Source organism: Tursiops truncatus, chromosome 12, assembly GCF_011762595.2.
Source record: "Tursiops truncatus isolate mTurTru1 chromosome 12, mTurTru1.mat.Y, whole genome shotgun sequence".
Classification (NCBI taxonomy): domain Eukaryota; kingdom Metazoa; phylum Chordata; class Mammalia; order Artiodactyla; family Delphinidae; genus Tursiops; species Tursiops truncatus.
The window spans coordinates 10,712,649-10,734,463 of NC_047045.1; the positions used below are offsets into that span (position 1 = coordinate 10,712,649).

Here is a 21,815-nt window from a genome sequence, read left to right on the forward strand (position 1 = left end):
TGCGGTATGCGGGCCTCTCACTGTTGTGGCCTCTCCCGTTGCGGAGCACAGACTCCGGACGCGCAGGCTCAGCGGCCATGGCTCACGGGCCCAGCCGCTCCGCGGCATGTGGGATCCTCCCGGACCGGGGCACGAACCCGTGTCCCCTGCATCAGCAGGAGGACTCTGAACCACTGCGCCACCAGGGAAGCCCAGAAGATTTTTTATTAATCCTTTTAAGCAGTTTTACTGAGTGGCTACTCTGTGCCTCATCTCTGTGCAAATCTACATGGTTAAGTTTTTCTTGTGTATTGTGAGAAGGAAGGCATAAACGGGGAGGCTGCATCAATTTAAAATCTGCACAGATGTCATTTTACGAAACAACTAGGTGGTTCTAAACCTTTCTAGAAGACTTCTTGGAATGCAACATTATCAACTAATCTTTTGGAGTGCTTTTTACATTTTCCTGCCTCTAGAATAAACCTGAATTTATTGATCCATCTTACGAAGTGAAGCTTGGAAAGAATTTTCTCCAGGTTTCCAACTTCCTTTTCTCATCAAAGGGAGAGTTTACCTGTAGACCCTCTGTGGCCCACAGTATGTTGAAATGAGGCAGAATTTCAGTCCCTATCCCGGACCTGCTGAATCAGCATCTGCATTTCACTGTGATTCTCATACGCATTAGAGTTGGAGAAGCACTGATTTAGACTTTGACAGAGCCCACACTTGATCCTGAACAACAGAGGTGAGGAGACCAGACAGGCAGTAACAGCTGTGTCAGGGACACAGGATGTGTACCCAAAGACCCACTTGGACCCTTTTCACTTTACCCAAGCCCTGCCTGCACAGGAAGTCGGCCACTAAAGATAGGAGTGCGGAGGAGACAAGAGGACATAGGGACGTCTGCTAGCTGTTCAGGAGGGTGAAAAAGGGTGGAACAGGAAAGGGAGGAAAGCGAGTTCCTGCACTCCAAAACCACAGTTGGTCTAGGTGCTGCTTTCCCCCTTATTTAGCACATAGCTTTGTGAGGAGACACCCTTGGCTGACCTCTTTTCTTTTTGCATTTTGTCCCGTATTAAAATGTGACCATCCAAAACTTTTCTCCATGAATTAGAAACTTTAAGTTGTTAGGGACTGAATGTGCCTGTTTTCCAACAGTTGCTGGCAGTTCCCTGCTTTTATGGTGTAGCCATGGTGAAACCTGAGTCATCTGAACATGGTGACAGCACCAAGCAGTGGGGAAGGAGCTACAGACAAGCCAGGACGCAGGAGCTGGAGCTCAGCAACTGCTGGGCACCCTGGGCCACTGGTCTTCCTAAGCATAGGAGAGCCACCCGAATTCTAACGTGTTTACACAAATTGCTCCAGGCTTCACAGTGCTAATGAATATCTTCTGTAGCAGAAGTGCTTAGCGATAGCCCACAGTATAGAGCATCTCCCCCGACAGTTGTTTCTCAGAGTTCTGAGGAGCAACACCTAACTTCCGCATGTGCCAGAATTTTCTTCCTCTTATTCTTTTTTTTTTTTTTTTTTTTTTTTTTGCGGTACGCGGGCCTCTCACTGTTGCGGCCTCTCCCGTTGCGGAGCACAGGCTCCGGACGCGCAGGCTCAGCGGCCGTGGCTCACGGGCCTAGCCGCTCCGCGGCACGTGGGCTCTTCGCGGACGGGAGCACGAACACGTGTCCCCTGCATCGGCAGGCAGACTCTCAACCACTGCGCCACCAGGGAAGCCCATTCCTTTTCTTTTTTTAAACGGAGAAACCACGTTTTTCCTGGAGAGGTAAACGATATACGTGAGTTTTTGTTTCAAGGGAAAGAAGTTTTTCTCTTGTGCCTATTCATTCGTACATATTGAACAACTACCAGAAAATACACTGTTTGGCGTGTGTGTGTGCGTGTTTGCCGTTTCTCTAAAATTCTGACTCATCGTCTGGACGACAATGACTGATTTTTTTCCACCTCACAAAGTTGCTATGAACGTCTCCGTACAAGGATGGGCCTGTTCATGCACCCCGGGCACGGGCGGTACAGCGCTAGCATAAACAGCCCGAGGAGCCGGGTGGCCAGGGCAGCAGGGCTGCCGCCCGGGGTTTGCGGTGCGGCCCGGGGCGCCAAGCAGCGCCATTGCGATGCGGCGGGAGGGGTGGAGCCGCCGCGTCCCGGCTCAATGTAGAGCCCTCGCTCCGCTCGCAGGCGCGCCCAGTGCAAACTGCTAAGCCTGGAGTCGGGGAGATCCGGGAGGAGGTGGAAGGCCACACCCCGCGCTGCCCGCGAATTTCCTCCGGAGCCCGCGGTCGCCGGGCAGACGCCGCCGAGATGCGGGGCCCGCGGCTCGGGACCGCCGCCCGCCTCTTCTGCGTGTGGAGCGCGGCGCTGGCCGCCGCCCCCCGGTAGGAGCGCGGGACGGCGGGCGCGGGGCGGCGGGCGCGGGGCGGCGGCGATCCCCAGCCGGACCCCGGCCTGGAGATTTGATCATGCATCGCTTCCCCTCGTTTCTTCGCGGGACAGTTGCTCTCTCCACCCGCGAGGTTGTTTAAGCGCCTCTGGCCGTAACTGCTTTCGAAAGACAGCATTTTATTTTTAGTCCACGTTGCGTCTGCGTTCTTCTCAACTTTTAGCTCCCAAATAATGTGCCTTCTTCTTTTAAAGACATATATATATATTTTTTTCTAAACAAGATGCCTCAACTTTGGCAATGACAAGGTGTGACCGAGGTAGCTGAAGTATGGGTTTAGGTGCAGACATCGTGGGAAGATAACGAGTGAGACACCTAAGTAGTGGAAAGCACTCCCTCGCTTCCCCCCAGAGGTTTTTGCCCTTGAGCCCTAATCCCTAGCTTGGGCAGGGAAAGTGCTGTTTCAGCGATTTTTATGCTCTGCTCTACCTGGAAATGTCAGCACTGATAGTTTAATTTCAGATGGTATATTTTAATCAGTGGTGTTGATTAGATGATGTTTTCTTGGGTAGATGCCCAAACATAAAGGTTTCAATAAGAAACAAGCAAAATCCGTGTGTGTGTGTGTGTGTGTGTGTGTGTGTGTGTTTGTGTGTGTGTGTGTGTGTATGTGTGTGTGTGTGTGTGTGTGTCTTTAAGCCAAGAACAAAAAATTACGCTGGGATGATGCCTTCTGTAAAGGAGAAGTTTAGAGGCTAGTATTGATACTTTGCCAATAACTTCTGCATGTCCCAGCGTAAGCCATCCTGTGCTATTTGTGGTTTATAAAATGGAAATAATAACACAGGCCGGTCCTCTAACAGTGCATGGATTACCGCATTAAAATTGATTTATGGGAATGTATCAATAAAACATGATAAATATAATGAACACTGCTGTATGTTATATATGAAAGTTATGAAGAGAGTAAATCCTTAGAGTTCTGACCACAAGGAAAAATATGTATTTTTTCTATTTCTTTAATTTTGGATCTATATGAGATGTTGAATGTTCACTAAACTTATTGTGATAATCATCTCATGATGCATGAAAGTCAAATCAATTATATCTCAATAAAACTGGATAAAAAATGGATTTATGGGGATTATTGTTGTTTCAATAGCATTTCAGTGCAGTTGCTAAATGGAGCAGTGAGGCAATATTAATTGGAACAGTTGCAACTGGCACAGTATAGGGAGCCTATGAAATTTGAGGATCTCAAAAGAATGGAGATGTGAGGGTAAGAAACTTTGTTTTTCCCTTGTTGTTGGGAACTCTTTAGGCCCAAGTTTCTGGTGACAGCCCCTGGGATCATCAGACCTGGGGGAAATGTGACCATTGGGGTGGAGCTTCTGGAACACAGCCCCTCACAGGTCACTGTGAAGGCGGAGCTGGTCAAGATAGCCGCGAACCTTGCCGTCTCTGTCCTGGAAGCAGAAGGAGTCTTTGAAAAAGGTAAGATAACAGCAGAGTCTTAACTCATCTACAGTAATAATTGGAGTATGTTAAGAAAGCCACGTGCTATGTGATGTAGTGGAGAAGCCCCCCATTTTCAGTGGCTTACACGATACCCTTTTATTTCTTACTCATGTGGAGTCCAAAATGATGTTCCTGGGATGCTCTTCCAGGTAGAGATTGTGAGGCCCAGGTTCCTTCCCCTTTGTGGCTCTGTCGTCACCAGTACGTGGCTTCCAATCTGAAGGGGAAGAGCGTGGAGTGTCTCCTGTGGGAGGTCTTTATGGGCCAGGCCTGGACGTGGCTCATATCATTCCTCCCTCCTCTGATGGCCACGTTTAGCTGCACAGGAGGCTGGGCACGTAGGACAGTGTGTGCCCAGAAGAGGAAATGGGCGTAGTTAACAGGCTGGCACAAAACCATATTTACGTATGGTTTATGCAAACCAGGTATGACCATATTTATTGGACGCAGAGGATTTTACTCAGTAGGCCTGTGGGTAGGAAAAGAAGAAGTTAAAATCTAGTTTTATGCAATATTTTTTAGTTTTTTAAGTTACAGGAAAAAAAAGAAAAACAATGTAAAAGAAGTCGGAGCCATTTGTAAAAGAACCCACATACCTTGTTTTAAGTTTGGGTTCTAACCAGGCCCAGGATTAAATTGGGTCAGTGAATGTCTTCTTTTTCAATACTAAGGGCAGAATAATTTGGGGGGTAAATAGTTAAATAGGTAAACTTTCTTTCACATTAAAATGAACATTTAATTTTTTCTAATTAAAAGAGTAATGTATACTCAGTGCAAGCAACCTGGCAAATACTGGAAGTAAAGGGAATAAACCAAAATCCTACCTGTAATCCTACCACCCAACTGTAAACACTGTTAACTAGAAGCATGTTTAGATGTTTAGTCAGAGGCCAGCAATTGAGGCATAACTTCCTATAATGTTGAGTTATCCTTTAAAAGAATCATTTAAGGGCACAAAGTGAAGGGTGGATGAGATTCCACAGTAGCTCATTATGTAAATGTTTATCCTTTACCAGCATAGAGAAATTAACACCATCACGAAATGAGATAAAATCAAAGTTTATCTACATCGGAGGTTCTTTCTCCGTTGGGAAGTTGACTGACTGGGTGGGTAAGTTTGGAGTCAGGAAGAGGTGATGTGTGCAGGGGCCAGGCCACTTTGTCTTTCACAGGAGTAGTGTCAGGAAAGCGGGAGGCCTTGTTTCCCTGGAGAAGCAATGAAGTTAGCGCTTAAGATCTGAGACTGAGTCTTAGCACTAGCTGTGTGATCTTGGGCAGGTTACTTAAATGCTCTGAGCTTCAATTTCCTCATCTATAAAACGGGGATAATGTACTTCCCAGGGCAGTTGTAAAGTTAAAATCAGTATCTAGTACCTATTAGGCACTCAATAAACAGTAGCTGTTAATATTGTAAATAGGAATACTATTGAAGAAGATGCAGGAAGCATCATTTCCTTTTTACATGGGGGCAGATCTCTTACTTTTATTATTGAACTATTTATTCTGAAAATGAATGAATCTTCGTCTTGTGATAATGGCTAAAGAAAATATTGAAATACTAAGTCACAGCAGACCACACTTAAGGTAGTTCCACATTCATTATTTATTCATTAAGAATTATCATTTTGGCTCTACTAGTGTGACAGTTTTACTACAATGCAAAGGTCCAGAATAACAAGGATGATCTTGATAAATACTTGGGCTTTGCTCGGACATTTGCGTGTGCTTATTCTAGAATTTCTCCTTTGTTGTCTTTTCTGCAGTCTCCTTCGTCAGTCTTGTTTCTTTTTTTCTGCAAATAGTACGAACACTGAGGTGCTTGTTACTGTGGCTTGGTTTTAAACTTTATTCTTAGATTTTTCCTCTGGGAGGAAAGTTCGTCATGCTTTTGGGTAAGGCTGAAGTGGGTCGGACGACACTATCCTGGGAGCTTAATGGATCTTTGAAAAAGAAAGAGAGAAAATGCACTACTTTCAGGGGCTGTTTTGGACGCAGTTGACATACAGTTTCATTGAAAATACCATTGCAACCCTTCTCCCTCTTTCAAAGGAGAATGTTAACTTTGTTATCAGGGGCTGTGGGTCATTGTTCTCAGAGCAGATGCTTCCTGTAAAGTTAGGACTTAAGGACCAAGACATTTCTCCCTCCCTGTCCTTACATCCTTTGCTTTATCTGATTTCTCCAGGTGTAACAATATGTAGATAAAGGAGGACTTTCTAAATTAGTGGGGTCTGGATCTTCCTAGGATTCACTTTTTCCTTGCCACATAAACACAAGCAAAGAAATACATTTTAGGTCTGATTATTTCATCATTTTCTTATGATGGACTCCAAGAGGTCCTGCCAAGGAAAGATTGGTTTTAATAAAGGTCTGCCTGCTAGCAGAGCTGGGTAAGGAGGGGGATTGTTTCTGAGTGGCTGTTTCTAGCAGTCCTGCTGTTCTTAGAAATTCCTGGGGCAGGGCGGTGTTTCACCATAACCAGAATGCATTTCTAGCTTAATTTGTGTCAGAAATAGTAATAGCTAAAGCATTAGAATTGCAGCGTATACCTTCCTTAATAAAGGCAGAAAAGTATGGCTTGTCCTCAAGGAAAAGTTCATTTATTTGTTTGGCAGATGTGGGAAAAATTTTGTTTACATTCCCATCCTTGAGGCCAGTAGCATGGATTGCATGACAGTTAGTTTATTCATGTTTAAATATATTAATTTTATATTTATTGGGGATCAATTAATTTTTATTTATTTATTTTTGGGTGAACAATAGCCCTTGAGGAAAAGTGTTTCTAATAAACTTTGAGGAGTTCCCTAAGGGTATATTAATGTGTTTTTAGTGGTGACATTCAGATATTGAAGTGTACTTGTCATTGTTACGAACACCACTCTCATCCTCCTCTATGGTGAATAGAACTAGGTTCCTAATCTTATCTTCTGTTGTACAGAAGAGTTAGTTAAGTAAATGTAATCGATAAAATTCAGCAGGTAGTAATTACCAGAGAAGATGGAGCATCTATTGGCGTTTGAAATCAAGTCAGACTGTCTGTTGGTTGGAGAATGAGTCTGTCCCCTTATTTCTTAGCTTCCTGGCGTTTACCTCTTCCTTTACTGTGATGGTGCCCTGGAGTTCCATGCCAAATCAAGAAAAAAAGTGAAGAACATTGGAATTCACAGGTCATAAATGAGAGCTATCTTCTCATCTTTTTTTTTTTTTGCGGTACGCGGGCCTCTCCCACTGCGGAGCACAGGCTCCGGACGCGCAGGCTCAGTGGCCATGGCTCACGGGCCCAGCCGCTCCGCGGCATGTGGGATCTTCCCGGACCGGGGCACGAACCCATGTCCCCTGCATCGGCAGGCGGACTCTCAACTACTGCGCCACCAGGGAAGCCCTCTTCTCATCTTTTAAAGCGTGTGAAGGAATTGAATCATTTCTGATATCCTGGAAACCATAGTTTCTGCTTTATTTCCCGATCTCTTTTTACAAATTGAAATGTTCATTTGTAAACTTTCATTGTTTTTCCTGAATGAAATGTACTTCAAATAATAAAGAATACACCCCTTTCCTCCACTGATGAATTCTTTGTCGCTGGTTTCACATATACCTGATATAAGATAAAAACCTAAGGAACCACCATACTGTTCTCCATAGTGGCTGTATCAATTTACATTCCCACCAGCAGTGCAGGAAGGTTTCCTTTTCTCCACACCCTCTCCAGCATTTATTGCTTGTAGACTTTTTGATAGCACAGGGAACTCTGCTCAACATTCTGTAATAACTTAAGTGGGGAAAGAATTTGAAAAAGAATAGATACCTGTATATGTATAACTGGGTCACTTGGCTGTACACCTGAAACTAACACAACATTGTTAATCAACAATACTTCAATATATTTTTTGATGATGGCCATTTTGACTGCTGTGAGGTGATACCTCATTGTAGTTTTGATTTGCATTTCAATATAATATAAAAAAATAAAATTTCTCCCCCCCACCCCCGGCAAAAAGAACAAAAGAAAAAAACCTAAACAGAAAATCTCAGCTGTAAACTTGGGTGCAAGGCAGGGCGTCTCCTGGCCTGGAGGCTCTTCTTATTTATTTATGGCGTTGAGCCTGCTTCCATCTTTCCACTGAAGGGTCTGGGTGAGGTGAACTCTATGTGTATATCTGTATCCTTTAATAACTTGCCTTTTCTTCTTGCCCTAAAATCTGGGAGAGCTAATGGGGTGTTTACCTTCTATTCTTTAAGAATGAAACATTCTTCTTTGTCTTTATTGTCTTTTTAGCTCTCTCCCATTGACTATGGGGTGCTTTATTTTCTATCTCGATTCAGTAAGGATGGGAAGTCAGTATTTTATAATTGGAAATATTAGCTGAAGAACTTAAAAAACTCATCCAATTCTGTTTGGATGGCTTTCTAGTGGAAACAAAGCTCCTGACATACATTTCATGGCTTGTAGATCAAAATCAGTAACTGGTTTTTATGAGCGTAGATGAATTAGTATGCTCTGTGTGCAGGCCTCCCAGGGAAGGTTTGCACGGGCAGCTGTGCCAGTAGAGCTCATTTGGAACCTGCAGTGACATGAGAATTATTTTTAAAGGGTGTGGGTTCTTCTTTCACATGTCTTTGGTATTGTGTGTAGTATATATTAGTAAGAAGGTGGGACCTGAGGATAAAGGACCAGAGTGTAGTCACGATGAGCGTGGGCTCTGAAGCCGGGCTACCTGATGCCCTTCCATCAGTGGTTGTGTGTCTGTGGGCTGTCACCTTCTCACCAGGCTTCAGTTTAATCATCTGAAGAGCAGTGGTTTCCGCCTTGTACAATTATACGGTTAACGTGAGGGTGAAATGAGGTAACGTTTAAAGCACTTAAACACATAGGACTTACTCAAGAAATTGGTACCTATTGTCATTAGAAGATGATGGCAACAGTTATGTCAGAGGCAATTCTTAGTCACCTGTTGGGATGATCTTGAACTGGGGACTCTATAAAAGGCACCTCACTAGGAGGGGATGGGAAGGAACGTAACATATTAAATATTGAGTTTCCTTATAGTGCCAGGGACTTTATGCACAATTTTTAACTTCAATAACCCTTGGAGGAATGCACTATTATCTTCATTTTAGAGATAAGAAAACTGAGGCTAAGAGAGAATAGTTTTCCTGGGATAACACATTAAATGGTATAGCCTGAATGTGAAGTCCGTTCTGTTGGTACTGATGGTTCTGAAGTTGAAGGCTTTCCACTGCCTGAAAGAGCATGAAATACTTTTTGTTTGCGATATTGATGCAGTGTGGTATCAGTCTTCCTTGAAAATCATTTTCTCGTTTGCTTATGGTAGTTCAGAGCTGGATCTCATGAAATCTAACCTGGATCTGAGAGTTGCAAGTTGCAATGCCAACTCTCCTCCTAATTTAGTTTGGGCTTCGTAGAATTTTGGAGCTGGTCGGGGTCTCAGAGATAAGCCAAATCAATCAGCTAGTTTATGGCTGAGGAGACTGGGGGGTGGTGTCTGGTGACTTGCCCAGGGTGAAACGCCTTTTGGTGGTAGAGCTGGAAACAGATCACAGGCGCCCACATTTGCAGCCGAAGCTACTTCCGTGATACTCTAGGAAACGCTCCGAACATATGGGGAACTCTGTGTGAGACTTAGGGTATATTTGCGAATGTTGCTTTATCTGATACGGAAGAAAATAAGGCTAACTAAGGAGTTTAGAAATGCTTACCTGCGTTTTTGTGCCAGTTTCTTGTTTCAGCTCAAGGTGGAGTTGCTCTTTATGGACTAATGGTTCTGCAAGGGGTGGGAGTGGGTGGCTAGGCACCTCAGATCTTTTCTAAAACTAAATTCTGCTGCTGTGTTTCTCAAAATGTGAGTCATATTTATTCAAAATGCAGATTCATGGTCACCCTATCAAGACATGGGTGAGGTCTGGGAATCTAAACTTTATTTTAAGCAGTCATCACAAGTGATTCTCAGCTGTGTTAAAGTGAGAACAACTGCCCTTCGGTTAGAAGGATTCTCATGGATTGTTCCGACCAAGTACCGGAAAACCTGAGGGTGAGAGGCAAGCCTTGGCAAGTTCTGTGATGATTCAAGGCAGCTGAAGGTCCCGCCCAGATTTCTGTATTTGCCTTTCAAGTGGCCCCTAGCTCTAAACGTTGGTGTTAATGTAAAGCAGTGGAGAAACAGGTCTTGGGGCTTGACTATCAATCAGTGATGGAGTGAAGTTGAAAGTGAACAGACTGATTCTTTAAACTCCAAGCTAAACACGTACCACTGCTCTTCTAAAGGGGAATGAGTCACTGAGGGCTTGTGGTGGGAGCAGAAATCAGATCCTGTAAGAATCTGGGCGGGGTTGCTGTTTGATCCATTATGCTGTTAAGAAGGATTTACAATGCTGGAACGCCTTGTTTCCTGGATGACATTTCCCCCCATTAATTTATTATTTATTGATTATTTGCGTGAATGAATGGGGGGTGTGACAGAAGAGGAAGGAAGGCATTAGAGAAGGTTCAGAGGTTTCAGAAGGATAAGTATAATGTTAAAAGTGCAGAGGCTGGAGAGTTTTTATTTCTTGTTTGTGTCGAAAATTCAGTGTGGTTGGTAAATAGTGCTTCTTTTGTGTGACCCTGTGCCTGGTACTGTTACCTTTTACACCCAGAGCTGTACAGATGTCCATTCATGAGTGGTCCACCTCTGCTGATGTATTTGGCATTTTGTGGGAACAGTTACTTCACATACGGGAGAAGGGAAGGGTGTGTCAGAGGAAAAGAGCCCAGGGCTGGGAGTGGCAGACATGAGAAGGAGACAGAGCTTCGTGTGTGTGTGTGTGTGTGTGTGTGTGTGTGTGTGTGTGTGTGTGTTTTCTGAAAAGATGTTACATTCTGCTTTAGATGTAAGTGTGGGGAGACACCCAGGTGGAGATACGCAGCAGATAAGTTTGAAATTGTAACTAGGGGTAGAGTTGAAGGCGTTGTTTTCAGAGAGGCAGACAGTATTTGAAGTCTTGGTGGGAAGGCGTGGGATGTACAGGAGGCAGCGCTTATGGAAAGAACAAGCCTGATGACAGGTGCTTGTGAGGAGGGAAAGAAGTCAGTGAAGCTCCTGGCCCGTGAGCAACCGAAGCAGGGATGGATTGGAGACGCTGAGACGTCTCAGAAGCCAAGGGAAGGAAGAAGACCAAGAAGTTAGGTCTTAACAGTATGTAGTGTCCCAGAAGGTCAGAGAAGAGAAGAGGACAGGAAAAAGGGCACTAGAGATCCTCAACTGAATGGTTTTCAGTCGATTGTTGAGAGCCAAGTTTTCAGTAATAAATAGGTGGTGAGGAAATATAATCAGAAAGTGTAGACCACTCTTTTCAAATTTTTATTTATTTTTATTTTATTGTATTTATTTTATTTTATTTTTGCGGTACGTGGGCCTCTCACTGCTGTGGCCTCTCCCGTTGCGGAGCACAGGCTCCGGACGCGCATGCTCAGCGGCCATGGCTCACGGGCCCAGCCGCTCCGCGGCATGTGGGATCCTCCCGGACCGGGGCACGAACCCGTGTCCCCTGCATCGGCAGGCGGACTCTCAACCACTGCACCACCAGGGAAGCCCGACCACTCTTTTTTTAAAAAAAATTACTGCAGTAGCCTCCTAGGTTATCTTTTTTTTTTTCTCCCTACACTTACGGCTTTATAGTCTATGCTCAATCCAATGGCCAGAAAACATAGGCCAGATTTTGTCACTCCCCATCTCAGTATCAGCCAATGGCCTTCCGATGACCTGTGACCCCTACGCGATCTAGCTCCCTTTGATCTCGTTTCACACGACTCCCACCTCACTCCGCAGCCTCTCTGGACTTCATGCAGGTCCTACAACACACCAAGCACGCTCCCATCTCAGGGCCTTTGCATTTCCTCATCTCTCTACCTCTAATGCACTCTGCCAGGTGTCTTCACGACTCAGCTGCTTAGGTTTTGATTCAAATATCACCTTTGCAGTAGACCACTCTGTAGAAGTTTCACGGTTGAAAGGAGAGAGGTGGATTGTCTCTTAAAAAACACAGTAGAGGGCTTCCCTGGTGGCGCAGTGGTTGAGAGTCCGCCTACCGACGCAGGGGACACGGGTTCGTGCCCCGGTCCGGGAAGATCCCACATGACGCGGAGCGGCTGGGCCTGTGAGCCATGGCCGCTGAGCCTGCGCGTCCGGAGCCTGTGCTCCGCAACGGGAGAGGCCGCAGCGGTGAGAGGCCTGCGTATGGCAAAAAAACAAAAAACGAAAAACAAAACACAGTAGAGAGGTAAAAGGGTTGATGCAGAGGGGAGGGGTGGATAATTCAGGGTAAGAAGAGATCAGGTTCGAGAGCACGGGTGAGTGGATTAGCGTTAAAAAGTACTTTTTCCTCTGATGTAAGAAGAAACAGAAGAGAAAGAAATATTTTGAAGTCTGAACTTGAGATGAATAAAATTGAAATATGATTTTAGAAAACCTTGCTATAGTTTCCTCTAAATTGTGCAGATCTGTCATCTCTTTGTAGGAAGTGGGGATAAACGTTAAAAGCAGTGGCTCACTGGGGAAAGAAACAGAATTGGAGATATTCCCTGGTGCTGCGCTAACCTGGGTCCCTGCTGGATTGTGGGCTATTGAGATGCAAGGGCTGACACCCGTACTGGCATCAGGGGAGGGCACACAGGAGAACGGGGAAGAGAAAGGGGCTTTTCATGGTGGACGTGTGCCTCACTTGAAGCTTGAGGGGATGGGGTAGAGGCATTTTATTATCACTGTGGTTGTAAGTGTGAATAAGAAGTGGAGTTGTAACTCATCACATCTTGGTCTGGGCTAATAGGACCTCATACCAAAGGTACAGTGACAGAACTGGAGGAGTGGAAATTATGGGGGTCCTCTGTCCCTTCTAGTCTTCACTTCCCTTAGGAAAACCCCATGACCTGACTTTCTTCCTTTGCAAGAGTGAGGGTGAAACTGATCAAAGAAGATTTGGTGGAGGCTGCGGAGTAGGGAGGTGGTGGGCAGGTCTGTGGGTCTTTAGTTCTGAAGAAATGATTCATGAATTAAAATCTGAAAACCAGAGTGGTAAAGCGCTTGGAAATAAACAGGGAGGAAGGTGTTTTAAGAGCACCTGGCAGGGCTTCCCTGGTGGCGCAGTGGTTGAGAGTCTGCCTGCCAATGCAGGGGACACGGGTTCGTGCCCCGGTCCGGGAGGATCCCACATGCCGCGGAGCGGCTGGGCCCGTGAGCCATAGCTGCTGAGCCTGCGCGTCCGGAGCCTGTGCTCCGCCACGGGAGAGGCCACAGCGGTGAGAGGCCCGCGTACCAAGAGCACCTGGTAGCTTCTTTTGGCAGGACAACGTTAGGAGTTTACATTTATGAAAATGTAGCTGGCAGAAACGATTTAGTATTATAAATTTAAATTTCACTGAAATACGTGTTACATCTCCTAAGGAAGAGAGGCACCAAATTGTATATGACACAATACTGGTGGCGTAAATGTTTGGTGACCACACAGAGTTCCTGTCCTTCTGTTCTTTACGAGGAAGCAAAGCAGATTTCATTTCATGTGCCAGCTCAACTTGATTGTAGAGGCTGCTCGGAGTGCTGTGTTGACGGTTTCAGGTCAAGCGTGGGTTTACTGAAATAGTGGTTGGATTAGCTGTGTCTGCCATGCATGGGAACGGGGAGTGTGGAATGAATGCTGCAAAGGAGCCTATTGCGTTGAAGACGGATGGTCCCCTGGAGGGCTACGTAGGTGCTTGAGGCAATAACAACATGGATAAGAGAAAATATGGAAGAGTGGGTGTGTCCAGATACCAGCGTGAGGGTGCAGTAAGCTACAGAAGCGAGACAGGAGGGAGTATGAGGTTTTTTGGGACTGGTATTTTAGAAGGAATTAGCTGGGTCTGTCCTGTACAGTTTGGGAGACTCTGGAGCCGCATTGGAACTGGGCCCTTAGCACTACTTCTTACTACCTGTGTGGCCTTGGGCAGGTCGTTCATCTCATCTAGTCTCAGTGTCTTCATCTGCATAAAAGCAACAATAATAGTACGGACCTCAGAACACTGTTGTGAGGATTAAACGAGACAGTGCTTTAGAGCTGCACCGTCCAGTATGGTAACCACATGCGGTTTTTGAGCACTTGACATGTGGCTCGTACATCTTAAGATGGGCCGTGAGTATAAAATACACACTGGATTTTGAATACTTTTACTGCCAAAAACTGCGGCAAAACTCAATAATTGTTTCATATTGATTACAAATTTTATGGTAATATTTTAGATACATGGGATTCAATAAAATGTTATTAAAATTAATTTCACCCATTTCTTTTTCCTTTTTTTTTTTAAATGTTTTATTCTTTTTCCTTTTGTAATGTACTGCTTTAGGACGTTTACCATGGTGCCTAGCACACAGTAAACACTTGGGAATGTCAGCTATGTTATACCGCGCGTCTCCCGGCATCACACCTAGCCCTGATGCCTCCCTCTCGAGCGCAAGCCTGTGGCATGAGGCCAGGTGTCTGTGTTTTAGCTTTTCTTTTTTTAATGCCGTGTGTCTCTATTGATGGCTCTTTGATTCTGACTGGAGTGGGCCTTCAACCTTACTCCTCATACCTTGAGGAACGAGGATGTCTTCCCAAAAAGAGCCCCATACCATAGGGGTCGGTAAACTGTTTCCATAAAGGGCCAGATGGTCGACACGGTAGGTTTTGCTGGCCTGTGGTGTTGGTTGCAGCCACTCGGCCATTGTAGCGTGAAAGCAGCCATAGATGGTGCGTAACAAAGGAGCGTGCTCGTGCACCGACAGAAATTTACCTATGGACCCTGAATTTGGAGTTCGTATAATTTCCACGTGTCACAAAATATTATTCTTTTTAGTTTTCCCAGCTATTTAAAACCATTTTTAGTTCATGAACTGTACGAAAACAGGCATGGGCCAGACTTGGCCTGTGGGCTGCAGATTCCTGACCCTGCCAGAATAAATGCCATGTACATTTAGCGGCCCAGAGCCTGGCTTGATTGGTTTTTCATATGTATAGAACCTAACATTTAGTTTATTTTTAAAAAATTTTTTTTTGCTGTACGTGGGCCTCTCACTGATGTGGCCTCTCCCGTTGCGGAGCACAGGCTCCAGACGCGCAGGCTCAGCGACCATGGCTCACGGGCCCAGCCGCTTCGCGGCATGTGGGCACGAACCCATGTCCCCCGCATCGGCAGGCGGACTCCCAACCACTGCGCCGCCAGGGAAGCCCTAACATTTAGTTTATATTGTACCATTTTATTTATTTTACTTTTAGTGGGTTTTCATTTGACCTATTTTATACTCAGTGGTCTAAATGGAACAAAACATTTTTTATGAAACTGTTATTTATTGAGATATTTGTAAGCAAGGGGAAGCAGGAGAGAAAAAACTTAAAGGAGTGTGTAGGGACCAAAGGAAACTTTTTTGTTTTGTTTTGTTTGAAATACTTGTGTTTTCTGTATGGATTGAATTCACTGAAGAGTTCCTTGGCTTAAAAATGACATTAAACCACGAAGCAGAAACATATTTTAAGGTTTTATCTTCCATGGATCTGTGGTGGAAACCCCGTTTCCCACTTTCTCCATCTGTGATCAAAGAAAATGCTGAATAATGAGGGTATTGATGAAAGAATATTTAATAACTTGGTAAAGAGGTCAAAACTTTTAGTTGCAAAAGTGATGTCCTTAAGTTCATTATTGTACATTACTGAACAGCAGAGAGCTGCCAAAAGTAATTAACCAGTAAATACTAAGCCAGGTACGTATATGGTGGAAAATCCTTTTTTTTCCCAATAGAGAATACTTCTGGACCTAGTTGGATTTCCAATTACACACTCTCCTTCCCTTCAGGGATTTTCTGCAGAGCTGTCTGGTGAGCACAGATGTCAGAAGAGGCAGCATACGGCATTATGGAGTGTGTTTCAAAAGTTAAGGAAAGGTTAGTTTTTGTGTATGCTTATTACACAATTTAAAAATAGCTTTGACTCTATTTGTAAATCAAATGACGGCCAGCTCTCAGGCCTGTGCCAAGTGTGAAGCTTTAAAACAAGGTTTCTTTTGAGTGGCTTTGGTGGCATTGGGAAGGAGAAAGCACTGCAGGAATTTTAAGATCTACTTTCTCTGGTTATACACAAAAATGATCTGAGTTTTACAGAGATTATCTGCAGTGAACATTGAGAAGGACTTCATAGAACAGGGCGCATCTTTAGTCAGTGATTGAGAATGCCGTGCAGCATTTTAAGAGGTGGTGACTATTTCCCTTGTCTGCGTAGAGCCCGGAGCTCCGGCAAAAGGGAGAAAACAATGTTCACAACAATTTGCAAATACAATCTATTTCATCCTCAACCTAGCAACCACAGAGAAAGAGATGACTATTTCTCATCTGCACTCCTACCACCCTGCCCCCGATTTTATATTTTGGTGCCGTAAATTACTGCTAGAATGTTAGGACGTTCAAATAAGACTTTACTAAGTGCCTAGGAAATTCCAAGCTGCCCTTGTCAATTTAGAGGGAAGACAAGTTGCAAAAAATCTCAAGTACTTCAAGTCAACCTTTTAATAAGGACGCATGAGACAAGTGAGCGGACTTTAAATTGGATCTCTCTGCACATCCTTTGAGTCACTCCTGAATCCAGCAAGAATTAGGGGTTTGTGGGAGCCTCTGTGCTCCTGCACCCTAGCTTCTGGGGGCAGCTGTGTGTTTCTTGGGTCTGTGATGGACACGGTCACATGTCAGAGCAGTGAGACCCAGGCAGGCAGTCTACCCCCTCTTCCAATTTCTCTTTAATGAGAAAACCCCTCAAAGCTTTGACTCTATGAAGAGTCCCATTAAAAACAGAAGTTCTGTGAATGGGATTTCCTGCACCTCACATCTGGGTAGCTGGCTTTGAACCGCTGAAATGCTCGCCCTTCAGTTGATCAACCTACTAGGTTTATTTGGATTGGAGACTCGAAGCTGTTTTTTACTTTCTCCTTGCTTAGTGTCACTTAGATAAAAATAAATTACGCCCCCTTCCACAACACACACACAGACTCACAGACAGACACACACACAGAGACACACAGACACACACGCACACACACACGCAGCCTTTAGTCTGTGAGATTGCCGGTGATGGGAGGTAGCCAGTGTGTCAGGCCCAAAGGAAGCACATTGTTTCCTCCAGTCACTGGGCTGAGAAAATAGTCAAGCCCGATGGTTTATCCTAAAGTCACGAAAAATCAGTGACTCTGAATAATCGAGGGCGCTGTTTTGCTGGGGCCCAGCTCCCTGCAGTTTAGTATTTCTGATTTTATTCCACTGTGGGACGTTGTGGTGGGTACGATGCTGTACCACCCGGAACCAGCCTGTCGGGGATGAAGACTCATTCCCTGAAGCTGCTGGGAAGGTTGCAGCCCACCGCCCTCCAAGCCAGCTTCCTGGGGGCTGCACCGCTAGGGAGACTCACCCTGCCCCAGGGGAACTCCTCCTTGGGTGGAGGTCCAGCCCCTCCCCACCAGTCAGGACAAGTCTCAGGGGTCAGCGCTGCTTCTGAGGGCGCCCCGTGGACACGGCTCGAGCCTGTGTTGAGGCTCTTGCCCTCCCCTCATCCCCAGTCCCGCCTCTGCATCCCTCCCCTTCTCTAGGTGCTGGTCCCAGGCTCTCGCCCTGTGCTTGAATCACCGTGTCCGAGTCGGCTTCCCAGGGAACCCGACCTTAGACACATGTGGTTCTTGTTTCCTTTGAAGATGGGTTTTTCTGATCTTGAAATTAGCTTCAAACCTGTGAAAACGGTGTAGTGTGAAGAACTGATAAAAAGAGTTAAGAAATTTTCTAGCTTTTATATCCTTTCCAGAAGTTCTTATATAACACGAATTGTTTCAATGAGCTCCACCATTGCAGCGCCTGTAGTGTAACTGAGGGCTGGGAGAAACATTGTGGAAGAAGGATCTAGGTTCTGGTGATGACTAACATAGAGCTGAGGAGAGCCCGGAGTCCAAGGGGATTGCGATGTTGAACCTGTGTGACTGAGGCAATAAGGGTGTCAACATACACAAAGAGGCTACACAGGCTGTGCAACTTTTATAATAATCAAAGGTGGGTAGAATGCAAGAACAAAAGTACAGCTGCCGTTCTTCTACTGAGAGGCAGTGGCTTAGAATCTTAGCTCCGTTACTTCTTTCCTGTGTGACCCTGGGGAAGTCACTTAATATCTCTGTGATTCAGGTTCTCATTTGTAAAATAAGGATAATAATACTTAATATTGCTAGTTAATCTTTTTTATTTCAAACGTGTTCCAGTTATCTTTTGCTGTGAACGAACCTCCCAACACTTAGTAGCTTCAAACAGCAATGGTTTATTATTTCTTACGGGTCTCACTCAGTCCACTTGTGCACACAAGTTTGATGATTATTCGCCTGAATCAGTTATTACCATTATTGTTGTGGAATTTTCTAATTCCATGATTCCTTATACATTTATTTATTGGAATTCTATGGTAAAGAATAACTTTTTCTGAATATATATGTAGAAATGAATCTGTTTGCTGTACAGCAGAAACTAACACAACATTGTAAATAAACTATACTTCAATAAAATAAATTAAAAATTGTAAAAAAAAAACCCTTTTTCTTCTCCTTCATTTAGTCATCTATTAAATTATATATCAGCACACACTCATACTCTTATTTTATTCAGTAGGTTATAATCCATTATTTATTTGAATGTTCAAGTTATCTGACCATTATCATAATAATGTTCAACTTGAACGTTCAAATAATTAAAAATATTTTTTTCAGATTTCCCATATTTTCCCTGTCCACATGCATGGATAGCCTTCCCTATTATCAACATCACCCACAAGAATGGCACATTTTTTTTTTTTTTAACCAAGGATGAACCTGCAATGTTGCATCATAATCACCCAAAGTTCATAGTTCATGTGAGGGTTCACTCTAGGTGTTGTGAATTCTGTGGGTTCTGATGAATGTGTCATGACATATGTCCGTCATCATAATATCATACAGAGTATTTTCACTGCCCTAAAATTACCCTATGTTCTGCCTGTCAGAGGTCCGTTGACAGTATTTATAGGGTCTATTTCTGGGCTGTCTATTCTGTTCCATAGATATATTTGTCTATTCTTTTGCCAGTATCACATGGTCTTGATTACTGTAGCTTTATAGTAAGTCTTGAAGTCAGGTAGCATTATTCTTCCAACTTTGTTCTCCTTCAGTATTACGTTAGCTATTCTGGGTCTTTTGCTTCTCCAGGTAAACTTTAGAATCAGTTTGTTGACATCCATGAAATAACTTGCTGGGATTTTGATTAGGATTTAGGATTGCATTGAATCTAAAGATCAAGTTGCAAAGAACTGATGTCTTGACAACTAAGTTTCTCTATTTATGAATATTGAATGTCTCTCCATTTATTTAGCTCTTTGATTTCACTTGTCAGAGTTTCGTAGTTTTCCTCATCTAGATCTTGTACACGTTTTGTTAGATTTATGCCTGTTTCTTTTTTTTTGGTGCTAATGTAAGTGGACCTTGTAATTTAACTTCAGGTTCCACTTGTTCATTGTTGGTATACAGTGACCATAATATTTTTAGTTGAGAAGACACTCTGTCCACAAGTGCTGAGCTACCTGGTAAAATCAGAGAAAATTCTGATGTGTGGAGGGTATTCTCAATTTCAATTTTTTCCCATATTGAACTGTTTATGTGTTTCAGCCCAGGTATTTTGCAGGGTCTGCCTATGCCTCTTCTCAACAAATATTTTTACAAGACAGAACTTGTTAGTTGTCTCTACTTATGGTTCTTTTGAGTGTTTCATCAAGTTTAGTTGCTGCATCATTATGGGGCTTCTCAATTTCCCTTCAATTCAGTATAGAGTATGCCTCTCCCATTAAAAGCAAGAACTTAATGAACAGAAGTTTCTTCCCACAAATGGAGATGTTCTCAAAGCATGATTATACAATTTCAAAGTTAAATCTTGTGCAGGTTAAACCCATCTCATATTAATATTTTGCTAAACCACAAAAAGATCCGGGACAAATACTCAATCAGAATGCGGGGATAACAGTGTGACCCAGACCATTCTGGTGAGGGCTCGCCTGTCTAAAAGGCCTTTTGTGGTCTGGTCCAGCCTCATCTCTACTGCCTCTCCTGCCTCTGGTCGTGTCTCACACAGCTCTTCTCTTCAGTAGACTCCATGCCTTTGCACTTGTTGCTGCTCTGCCTGGGAACTGGTCCCCTCCATTCTCACCTGGCTCGTTTTTCCTTATCCTACAGCCCTAGACTGCATCATTTCCTCTAGGCGCCTCCCGTGGCCCCTCTGAAGTGCCCTCCCCCGCCCCTATTGCAGCCGTTCCGTGTGGACCTATATCTGTTCAATTGTTCTGCCTCCTTCGCCTTTTCAAGACATTCTTTGTCCTGTGTCCTAATTATTGAAGAGCGCTGCTCCTCGCTTCCTAGGGTGACAGCTATTAGATCAACTGATCTGTGCTGTGTGATCAGTGACTCGATGAGTTGCTTATCTGCTTCTGAGAACATACTTGTAGTTCACCGAGGCCCCTTGGGGCAGTGGTCAAAGTGGGGTGCACACATCTGGGAGTCGCAAGACCATTTATAAGGGAGTAGGTAGAAAACATACTAACTTTTATTTCCATTATTTTATTGAGAAAAACTAAGAAAGTCAGGTTTTCTAATATTTATATTTTGGTTGAGAAAGTGCAGGTATATAACTTTATACATCTAACTTGACGTGGTACCGTGCACCAAATATTCGTATCGATTGAGTACTCCATCATAAACATCTGAGGCCCACTGCCGTAGAGGGACACTGACATGCCAGTGGGTGACGCTTCAAGCTTTTTGGCAGTGTAATGACATATTTATCAAGTGTTTCCTACATGCCAGCCACTGTTCTGTACCGTTTACAGGGACTGGCTTACTTATTCCTTACAGCCACCTTGTGTGATTGCCTTCATTTTGTGGGTGAAAAAATTGAACCTGGAGAATCAGGTAACATGTTCAAGGACAGGACTAGTATGTGGCTGATTTGGGATAGAACCTATGTGGTCTGATTGCAGAGGCCACTCGCTTCACCCCCGCTCCATGCTGTAGCTGTCTGTTCCCATGGGGTAGGCACATGTGGCCTCCGGGAGGAGAGGGACCATGTCTGTCTTGTTCACTGTGGTACCCTTATAAGTGTTTCTTCAATGAATGAAGGAACCGAGGGCCTGTCACCGCCTCTGAATTCATGTCCCTTAAATGGGAACTTTGAATAAGTACTCTTTTATTTTTAACTTGAAACATTTTTTCCCTTGCAATAAATAGAGTTGATGAGAAATTGGCATGGGTTAAATTAGCAGTCTTTTTTAGGAACTTACATGAAAAATGTCTGCATCATTTTAATACTAATGGTCAGTTATGAGTCCCAGCTCACCCCTGATGTGACTAATGCCTTCCTTTTTCCCCTTTATCATGAGTGTATGAGAAATGAACATTAGAAATGAACCTCAGCTTCCCTCTGTACACTGTATGGAGTGTCCCTCAAACATGTACAGCCTTAAAAGGGTAACAAGAGCAGTAGCAACTTACACGTGGAAAAGAGAAGCAGAACGTAACTAATTTCTGGGGAGAGGTTTACCCACTGATCGCCTTTTAAGTCTTAATTCTTTGGCACAGGGATACGTAATAATCTCTCAGGTGTTCTGGGATTTAATAAAATTGTTTAGGTTTGGCTAAATAAGTTTGTGATTCTGTAAGTCTGATTCCCTCTACATCTGAAAGAGTATTAAGAGAGTCTTACAAGTTTTGTATTATATCACTGTATTTAAATTATGACTGTTTTCTTCCCCGTTTTCCTTTTAGGCTCTTTCAAGACACTTACTCTTCCACCCGTAAGTATTTATTAAAAAATTTGGTTTCAGA

At 44.1% G+C, this 21,815-nt stretch overlaps 1 protein-coding gene across 4 annotated transcripts in view; it reads left to right on the plus strand.

The window, feature by feature from the left end:
• CD109 (CD109 molecule) overlaps nt 1-21,815 on the plus strand; it is a 151,919-nt gene that overhangs the window by 27,505 nt on the left and 102,599 nt on the right. Inside the window, exons 2-4 of one of the 4 annotated variants that reach the window (XM_073789352.1) lie at nt 3,696-3,868; nt 15,753-15,840; nt 21,756-21,784. Coding sequence is in view for 2 of the 4 variants with exons in the window: in XM_019929296.3 (XP_019784855.2) it covers nt 2,296-2,369; nt 3,696-3,868; nt 21,756-21,784 (276 nt within the window). In the remaining 2 variants the exon portion in view is untranslated. Of the gene's footprint in view, nt 1-2,098; nt 2,370-3,695; nt 3,869-15,752; nt 15,841-21,755; nt 21,785-21,815 lie in introns of those variants that run through there. The other 3 variants (XM_019929296.3, XM_073789351.1, XM_073789350.1) reach the window with 3 other exon arrangements.